Source organism: Carassius auratus, chromosome 21 (genome assembly GCF_003368295.1).
Source record: "Carassius auratus strain Wakin chromosome 21, ASM336829v1, whole genome shotgun sequence".
In the NCBI taxonomy this organism is placed as follows: Eukaryota; Metazoa; Chordata; class Actinopteri; order Cypriniformes; family Cyprinidae; genus Carassius; species Carassius auratus.
This window is the reverse complement of record NC_039263.1, coordinates 25,753,764-25,764,107: the sequence shown is the minus strand read 5'-3', so window position 1 is coordinate 25,764,107 and position 10,344 is coordinate 25,753,764. Positions and strand designations below refer to the sequence as shown.

General features: G+C 34.7%; 1 protein-coding gene across 1 annotated transcript in view; it reads left to right on the top strand.

The window, feature by feature from the left end:
• LOC113039148 (SHC-transforming protein 3-like) overlaps positions 1-9,802 on the top strand; it is a 16,586-nt gene extending 6,784 nt beyond the window's left edge. The window contains exons 4-10 of the mRNA XM_026197048.1: positions 678-728; positions 3,459-3,588; positions 3,661-3,808; positions 5,511-5,565; positions 5,666-5,860; positions 6,724-7,019; positions 8,447-9,802. Coding sequence (XP_026052833.1) covers positions 678-728; positions 3,459-3,588; positions 3,661-3,808; positions 5,511-5,565; positions 5,666-5,860; positions 6,724-7,019; positions 8,447-8,575 — 1,004 coding nt within the window. The 3' untranslated portion in view covers positions 8,576-9,802. The remainder of the gene's footprint in view (positions 1-677; positions 729-3,458; positions 3,589-3,660; positions 3,809-5,510; positions 5,566-5,665; positions 5,861-6,723; positions 7,020-8,446) is intronic.
• The last annotated feature ends 542 nt before the right edge of the window (positions 9,803-10,344 follow it).

The following is a 10,344-nucleotide window of genomic DNA, read 5'->3' as shown; positions in this document are numbered from 1 at the left end:
CCGGTTTGGTCATATTTACCAAGGGTACTGATATTAGTGTAAATCATGACATCATCATGTTCTGGGCTTTTGATGTGTAAATGTGGGCGGTCATATGTTAATGAGCTCACAGATGTGATGTCATCGTAATTAAAATGGGTCCGTTTGCAATTTTTAATATGTAAATGTGGGCAGTCATGTGTTAATGAGCTGATGGTTGTGGTAAAAATATTTACATTTCATGAATAAGTTATATTTGCAGTTTTTAATGTGTAAATGTGGGTGGTCATATGTTAATGAGCTCATCGAGTTGATGTCATAATGACAATTTCATATATTAGTCATTGTTTTGATTGTGATTTCATGAATGTGTGTATGTGTGTGTGTGTGTGTGTAATTGTCATAATAATGACATGTTCTGGTCTTTCAATATTAATGTGTGGACGTATATGTTAATGAGCTCATAGATGTGATGTCATCATGATCGTTGACAGATTAGTCATTTTTGTAATCCAATTTCAATAAACAGAAGATGAGTTGTGAGTTTCTAAGTGCGTAATACATCTCATTTCAAAAGAGCAAGAAATATCCTGTTTGCCGTTATGTGACAGCTTTAAAGAGACGTGCTCATGAAAGCACGTAGAAGTGGAATCAGCTCAGTTTAGCTTTGAATCATTGTCCGTGTCTTCTGTCAACAGACACCACTGATTACGTCGCTTACGTGGCAAAAGATCCTGTTAACCGGAGAGGTATTACTCCCATCTTTTTCTCTGTGCATGCTATGATGATTTGCGTATAATTGTTTTATGTTAAATCACTTTACAACTGTAAAGTAATCCTTTCTTATGTTGACTTCTTATGGTAATAGTTACCCCAAAAATGACATTCGCTAATATTTCCTCACCCTCAGGTCATCCAAGATATGGATGAGTTTGTTTCTTTATCAGATTTGGAGAAACATAGCATTGTATCACTTGCTCACCAATGCAAGTGAATGGGTGCCGTCAGAATGAGAGTCCAAACAGCTGATAAAAACATCACAATAATCATCAAAAGTCCATCTCCTGTTGTCTCTCACATCAAAATCCAGCCACATATTTGTGAAGAAACTGTTTTTGGATTGTTTTATCAATAATATGCAAAGAGAAATAGTTTTTGAGTCAATAATGATGGATTAGTTTCTTACTGCAACATGGAGCTTTTCTCTTCACAAGACATTAACTGATGGACTGGGGTGCTGTGGATTACTTGTAAATCATTGTGATGTTTTTTTCAGCGCTTTGGACTCTCATTCTCACGGCACCCATTCACTACAAAACAAATAACTATTCCTTCAAGACACTAACACAGTGACTATGAAAACATTACAGGGCCTGTAACTAATTTCTCTGCAGAACAACCAGAACATGTGTTTGGTGGATGCTGCAGAACTGAGGCTGTTCTTGTTGCTCAACCACAGTTTTAGCTGTAAGGCTCCCGAGGGCCAGTTTACTGTGTTTACCACGCTGGGCCGTCCTGTAACGCACTTTCACAAACAAGCGTGATTGATCAGTCCACCACAGCCACTGCATTTAGCATCAAACAATCAATTTCTGTGGCTGTTGTATCTCCGTCTCTTTTCATTTCATGGATCTTTTAACTTCCTGTCGGCGCAGAGGCCACGTTTTAAAACTCTCGCTGTACTTTCTAATGCATTTTTGATGTTGTCAGAGGAAGGATCTCGTAATGAACACTTTATAGCGGAGTGAGTCAGCGGAATCGACATCCGTTCCCCATCTGCTGATATCTAATACTTCAGCAAGCATGCATGTCTTATGGTTGCATGCATGTCAGATTTATTGCTGCTGCATTTTTGTTTCATGTGTTTGACTGATAAATCACAGTTCATCCTAAATATACAATTTATTTAGAGAAATAGACTTTACTTACTTTGCTAAATTTCTTAAAATATGTGACCCTGCACCACAAAAACACTGATGCATGGTTTGTTAGGATAGCTGAGATACAACTATTTGAGAATCTGAGTGTGCAAAAAAAAAAAAAAAAAAAATATTGAGAAAATCGCCTTTTAAAATGGTCTGATTTAAGTCTTTAGCAATGCATATTACTAATATATTTATAGTAGGACATTTACAAAATGTCTTCATGGAACACAATCTTTACCTAATATCCTGGTGTTTTTGACATAAAAGAAAAATGTATAATTATGGCCCATACAATGTATTTTTGCATAAATTAAATGTGGATTATTATAGTTGACTAAAATTAAAACCATAAAAAAGACATTTTGTTACTTGAAATAAACTAACTGAAATAAAAAATATCTAATTTAATTTCAGCTTTAGTTGCACTTGCAGCTAATAAAATAAACTGAAATAACTGAAATAAAATGAATAAAATCTGTTTAATAATAAACTACTAAAAATGGCAAAAAAGCAACAAAGTTACTAAAATTGTATTTACAAATAAAAACAGGAAATATATATATAAAGCATTTTTAAAATGAATAAAGAATTTAATAATACTAAAATAACACTGCAGTAACAAATGTATAGAAATATATAAATAGTACCATGATGTACAAAACCTTTACAATTTGAAAAACCTTTTATCATATTTCCACAGTAATGAGAATAAATTTTTTCCCAGACATGAAAATATCCAAATGATGTGTCATTAGTAACCCTTTTGAAATAATCAATAATATATACATTTTTTTATTTTGGAAAGGTGTGTGAAAAAATGTGTTTTACGTTCGGTCACAATTGTGACTGGTGGGATAATGTGTGTACTGAAATAACATATTCCTGCGGTCATAAAAATGATTAGATATCTAGATAGCTATTTTAAACTGTTTGATCACATTCTAGGGTTATTATTATGCATAAAAAACTTTTGCAACATTGATAGGAACACTGAGATTTAAAAAAAAAAGTTTACTTTTTTTGTAAAATATAACAGATCTTTTTTTTTTGTATTATTAATTCTTAGAGTATTACAACATCATTATTGTAAATTTTTTGTAACCTTTGAATTTTGAATTTAGTGCAATATTCTGTCACTGAAACATTTTATTGTCATTTTCACTAGCAACTGCAATTAGATTTATATTGTATATCTAAGTTCACTGTTATCCCACTGGTCACTATTGTGACCATCAGCATGTTTACTCATACTATGACCGCACTCAACAAAACTAAATATATGTGAATGCATATATTAATACTAGACACTCTAAAGATAACGTGTACCAAACATCTTTGTAATATATTTATGCTAAGACACTTTACTAGCCTTTAGTTTTGGAGCTCTGATGCAGCCATCATCTTCTCAAGCGGCAAACAGGAAGTCAACTGCTCTGGTCATGTGACAATTTGCACTAATCACGTGAACATGCACATATTTAATTGAGACCCTTTAATTTTTTTTATAAATGAAAACCTTGTCCAATTGATCCTGACGTGTGCCGTGTTTTCTAGCCTGTCATATTGTGGAGTGCTCTGACGGTCTGGCTCAGGATGTGATCAGTACGATCGGTCAGGCGTTTGACCTGCGCTTTCAGATCTACCTGCAGTGTCCGTCCAGCAAACCCTCGTCCATGCACGACAGGTGAGTCCTCATCTACACCTTCAGGGGTCTGATCTGAGACCACTTCTGCCTCTCACTGTGTCCTGGCTTTAGGGGTATGAGTACTGACGAGCCCCCGTGGACGGAGGAAGGAGAGGAGTCGGCCGATCATCATTACTACAACAGCATTCCCGGAAAGATGCCGCCACCGGGAGGATTCATTGACACTAGATTGACCAATCAGACGCAAGACGGCTGCCAGGTCTGCCAATCGATAATCACTCGAGATCAGCTGCTTCTGCTAATGCAACTATTGAGTTTCTGTCAATATCTCTTGATGAATTGTGTTTTCGGTAAATAATGATAGTAAAGATCATCCTGTTATTCTGAGGTTTAGTAGTATCTACCGCTTTAGATACAGGAAATGAATCGAGAGAGAGGGAACAAAATAAATCTGATATTAACTGTGATGTTTGCTTACATTTTGTTACAATTCTATTTTTATTCTGTTTTGTCTATCTCAAAACCAATAGTGCAAAATACAGAACAATTCCAATATTTCCACCCCAACATATAGTATATATTTATTAAATTAAAATAATAAAATAAATATTACATTTTGTTATTATATTAAAATAAAAAATGCAACACAAATTTCAAATTTTCCATATAATACAAACATATAATGTTTAAAAAAAAATAAGATTAAATAAATAAATTTATATATATATATATATATATATATATATATATATATATATATATATATATGTAAATTTACACATTATATTACGTTTTTTTTTATCAAAACAAACATTATATTGCAAATATTATATTTTTATATAATATTGAAACAAACACCTTTTCCACTCCAACATTTATAAGAATTCAATTAAAATGAGAGGTGTATATTACATTTTGTAACTGTCATGATTCTGCCCTCGTGTCCTTGATTTTTCCTAGTCTTGAGGCAGGATCATGACAGACCCATGTTTTGTGTACAAGCGCATGGCCTTGTCTTTGGGCCATGTGCTTGTGTTGTCTCGTTCCCTTGCCCCGCCCCCCTTGTTAACCTAGTCGTGTCTTGATTGTCCTATCTGTAACACCTGTCGTGTCTTGATTAGTACCCCTATTTAGATCTCCTAGTGTGCTCTGTCTTGCGTCGGTTCATTCTGTCAGGTATTGGTAAGGGAGGAACTCAGGTGCAGACAGGGATTCTCAAACAAAGGGTTTATTACAAAAAGGGGAAAACAAAACCCACGAGGGGGAAAACACGGAGCAAGGTAAAGACTAAATAACTAAAACAGGACTGGACTAACAAGATAAACAAGGACTCTAAATACTAACTATAAACAAACACTCACGGTAATACAAACACTTCTTGTGGAACAATCACAATCACAGGTACAATGAACCGACGCAAGACAGAGCACACTAGGAGATCTAAATAGGGGTACTAATCAAGACACGACAGGTGTTACAGATAGGACAATCAAGACACGACTAGGTTAACAAGGGGGGCGGGGCAAGGGAACGAGACAACACAAGCACATGGCCCAAAGACAAGGCCATGCGCTTGTACACAAAACATGGGTCTGTCATGATCCTGCCTCAAGACTAGGAAAAATCAAGGACACGAGGGCAGAATCATGACAGTAACAGTATCGAAAACAAAAACAACTTTCCCACAGTGTATAGAATGATTAAAATAAATAATATACTTAAAAGTAATATTTATTTGTTTATCATGTTGAAATAACACAAAAATGTACAATTCCAACTTTCCCATCCCAACATATATAGCTAAAATAGATTGATAGATAGATTTTAATTGGAGATAAATTAAACTGTGGCTTTAAAGGATTCATTGAGAGGACTTCCTGTAGTGTTTCCTGTCTGTTAGGACAGGGATGAGGAGGTGTTTCATTACTGTTGTTGATGACTCACATGTTGTCCACTCACAGGCGGCTGGAGTCGACCAGACGTACTACCAGGGCCGACCCATGTTCATCCAACAAGGTGCAATTCCTCTTTTTCTCCCTGCGTTTTCACATTTAGATGCCCAAAACACCTCATGTCAATAAAAAAAATAAAAATTCCGTCTGTGCCTTTCGTATAGGCTCCTGTGACATTTACAGTCTCCCTGAGGTCAAAGGTCAAGCCCCGAAGGCAGGAGAAGTGCCCACGTATGTGAACACGCAGCACATTGACACGCAGGTGCTAGCTGCCCTCCAGGGGGAGTCAGAGACGCTGTCTGATTCGGGCACGGGCGGGACAGCTAAAGACAGCCCGAGGAAGGACCTCTTTGACATGAGTAAGAGTTTAGAAATGCAGTTGTTTTACTTTTATTGTGCTTAAATGGTTAAAAACACATAAAGTTGCTAAATGCTGTCATGAAATGTTTTACTTGTATTAGGTTTTGCTGTGGTGCTAAAATATCCAAGAGCTGTGGGAATGTCAATGTTATGTAAAGTGTTGGCCTTGTTACAACCCTATTTGAAGCACCTGTAATTGTTTTATTAGTGTTTTTGATACATATAAAACTTGCTTGAAAACTAGATTAGATTAGATTAGAAGACTAGATTGTTGAAACTATTTTTCATCATCCTGTGTGGCCGCAGAAAAATAAAAGTGCCAACAGAGCATACAGTAAATGACACACCGAATACAAAAACCAGATGCATTGTGATAAAGCAACAAAACATATATCTCTTCAATGACATTTTGTCCAACAGAACATTTGACTTCTACTTCTGTGTCAGCTCCGCCCACAGTCAAATCTCATTGGTCCAAAACTCCACTCCTCATTAGAATATTAAATAACTTCTGTGTCACATCATTGTCAGCAGTTTTACTGTAGAAAGATGATAAATGTGAGGGAAAAATAACAATAGCACTTTAATTTATATATTAAATTAAATTCATTTAGCACTTTACACAAAACACATTGTGTTTCATCATGATGATAATGTTTACATCATCTTAATAGGCGCATCTAGCATATATACGGTTTGCATGTGATTGAAGTTGGACAAACCAACTTTATATCAATCTCTTAAACATGTTTTATTAAGCTGTGCTGGTTTAAGTTCCCTTAGGAAATAAAAATAAAAGTGCAATTAAAAAGAAAAAAATGATGATATAAATGATCAGCACGTTGTTTTCTCGTGCCATCAGAGCCGTTTGAGGATGCCATCATGACCCAGACTCCAGCATCAGAGCTGCATAAAGCGGCGTCTGTGGATAACTCCAGTCCTCTTCTGATGCGCGCGGCCGCTCTGAGAGCTCAGGAGGAGCTGGAGGACCAGACGTGGTACCACGGAGAGATGAGCCGCCGGCAGGCCGAGAAACTGCTGCTCCATGACGGAGACTTCCTGGTGCGGAAGAGCACCACAAACCCGGGCTCATACGTCCTGACGGGGATGCACCACGGCTTGGCCAAACACCTGCTCCTGGTCGATCCGGAGGGAACGGTGGGAACGGTTTTTAATGACTTGAGAGTGTAAATTGGAAAATTGGTATATATAGCATTTCTTAAACATTAAAAACCTACTCCGAGCATTGCTGAATATGAAGTGATTATAGCAATATCTAATTGCAAATGCAAACCATTCTTAACTCAGAATTTGCTAGTAATATTCAAAGATAATTACTTGAAGAAGAAATACTGAAACGTTGTTTTTTTCTTTGTTTTGAAAACTGTTCTTGTGTTGAAGTAAATATAGTAGGATTCTAATTCTTGAGAAGATGCTTCTATTTTAGGTTCTTTTGTACTTTGAAGTTGAGAGTAAAACAAGTGAAAAGTTGAAGATGAATTTGAGAGATTTGATCTTGTTCTCCAGCGGGATTTGAAATGTTGCATCATGAGCTTGAGTGGAAAAGAAGATCTGATGAATACAGAGTCACATGACCAGTGACACTTGTTGCTTATATTTGATTAGTCATGCTTAAATAGATTTTTTCTTATTTTTATGTGGTAACTTTATTTAAAAAAATTCCAAATCCTAAAACTGTTTGAATGAATTAAACACTATATTTCCAATGTGAATGTTTAGACTCGGGGGCCAGAAGATTTGGAAAAAAGTTTTTGAAAGAAGTCTCTTATACTAGAAAATCCAAAAAATACTGTAAAAATTGTTAAATATTAATACAACTTAAAATAGCCGTTTTTTATGTGAAAATATTTAAAACATAATTTATTTCTGTGATGCACATTTTTATCATTCCTCCAGTCTTCAGTGTCACATGATCTTTGGAAATCTTTCTTAAATCCTGATTTGTTATCTTTGTTAACTAAAACTAAAATTAAAACCATAAAAATTAAGTAATTATTATTATATCAGCTATTTTCAGCTATTTATTTTGCTTGTGTTTAGTTTATACTAAAACTTAATGAAACTATAAACATTAGAAACAAACTAATAAAACACCACAAAATTACTAAAAAACAGTGCAATTCAAATCTAATTCAAAATATTAACAAAAACAAAATAGCAATAATATTATAAAAAATACTTATAATTATAAAACTATTTATTTAAAAAATGTTATAGTAACTATAATTAAAACTAAAATAATCACATTTATATTAAAATAACTCTACTGCTCAATAAACATTTCTTATTATCAATGTTAAAAAAAACTTTTTTTCCCAGTTTTTTTTTTATGGAAACTGATACATTTGAAGGATTCTTTAACTCGTAGGAATTTTAAAAGAACAGCATTTATTTGAAATAGAAATAATTTGTAACATTATAAATGACTTTACTGCATCCTTGCTTAATAAAAGTATTGATTTATTCAGAAAAATCAATAAATCATACTGACCCCAAACTTTTTTTAAACGGTAATTCAGTCATGTGTGATTTAACTTTCCAAATCAACTCTATGTCTCCTTCAGGTCCGGACGAAAGATCACATATTCGAGAGCATAAGCCACCTGATTGGCCATCACCGTGACAACAACCTGCCGATCGTTTCGGCGGGAAGCGAACTGTGTTTGAAGCAGCCGGTGGACAGAAAACAGTGACGACAGCTGAACCTCTTTCACCAAAACAAACACCCCATCGGAGAACACGTGACGCTTGTCCGACTGCTTGACTGTGACGGCGTTTGTAGACGGACGATTCCTAGAACCGACCGTTATTTTATCGCGCTGGTTGAGAATCTCTATTTTTGAAGAAGAAGAAGAAGAAGACGACGGCGGTGGGTTTTTCGGACCGTTTGAACGACCTCGGTCTCCAAGAGGGATGCGACGAAAACTAGATAAAGAGTATTTTAGAATAAAAAATAAAAAGTTTAGTTTTGTCTATCAAGCACAACCGGATTTTCATGTTCGTTGACAAGAGATAGAAGGAAACTAATATTTGAAAAAACGTAAATTAAAAAAACTAAACGCTGTTTATATCGACCTATTTTAGGAGTTGGGCCTTCACTGCAGCTAGTGTGCGAGATCATTTGGTAGCTTCACTGCTTTTTAGAGGGAGGATGACGTGAATGTGTTTACTTTAGCAGAAATCACACTTTGACGCTGCACGCACACACACACACACACGCACACGGCTTTATAAAGTACCTTCATTTTTCGATGACGTTGAAACCTGTGGCACTCGCATGACTTAAAACCTTAATTGTACTTGTGGTCATTGTTGGTAGCATCCAGAGCCCCAGCAGAGGTGCTTTAGTGTGCTCTCAATGTAAAATATTTATGCTTTCCAGTATTCCTTGAGTTTAGCTCCTTCTTTAAACGTGTCAGAGGTGTGTAGTCGCTCGGCTCGGCCCTTTACTTTATACCTGGATGTTTCTATCGGTTCTGACTTTCATGGTTTGACTGTGGGCTTCACAAACACACACACTGGTGTTATGATTCTTCTTCTGATGATTCTTTTCAATTAAACGGTTCTAAATGAATAGCACAATCAACGCTTTTCTGTGTGAGAGACGGTCACGGTCTATTAATGGACGAACTGGAAGATTACTGGATTCTTCAGCATATTAGCCACGAGTCACATGCTTCTGTTGCATTTTGTGTTTTCCTGTAAATCCACATTTTAGATAAATTAAACTTGCATTTGATACAATTACTGTTTCGTAAATAGCTCTAAGAATTTAATGTGTTAAGTTTTCATGCATAAGGGTAAATTATAAATGTCAAGAAATTGACCCCAAAATCAACATAAATTCAGACAATGAAGCTTAATTGCCATTAAAATAATCCAACAAAATGCTTATGTTTCAACAAACAGGTTTCATTTTCTTAATGCTGGCTAAAATTAATTTTCTTCTTATATATATATATATATATATATATATATATATATATATATATGATTACTGTTAAAGAAAAATGCACTAAGATATGACCTTATAAAGTTATCATGCATAAGGGTGAATCTTTAAAAAAATCTATTCAATTCAAATTATGCAAAAAAAAATAAATAATAATGTTCATACAAACAGGTTTCATTATTTATTTTTTTATGCTGGATATAATTTTTTATATATATATATTATTATTTTTTATTTTTATTTTTTTTTTGTTCATCCAATGTATTTAATGTTTGGAAAATACCAAAAAGATTTAAACTTGTAAAATTATCCGGCATAAATAAGTCAAGAAAATGACCTCAAAATCAACAAAACATTATATTTGTCACTAAAGCTTATTTTCATGAAAATAATCCCAAAAATATTCATGTCCCTACAAAAACAGGCATAATTGTCTTGATATTGAATATAATTTTAAGACCTTTCTTTGGGAGATTCACCCATAAATTGGGATTTGCATTACTGAGTCTA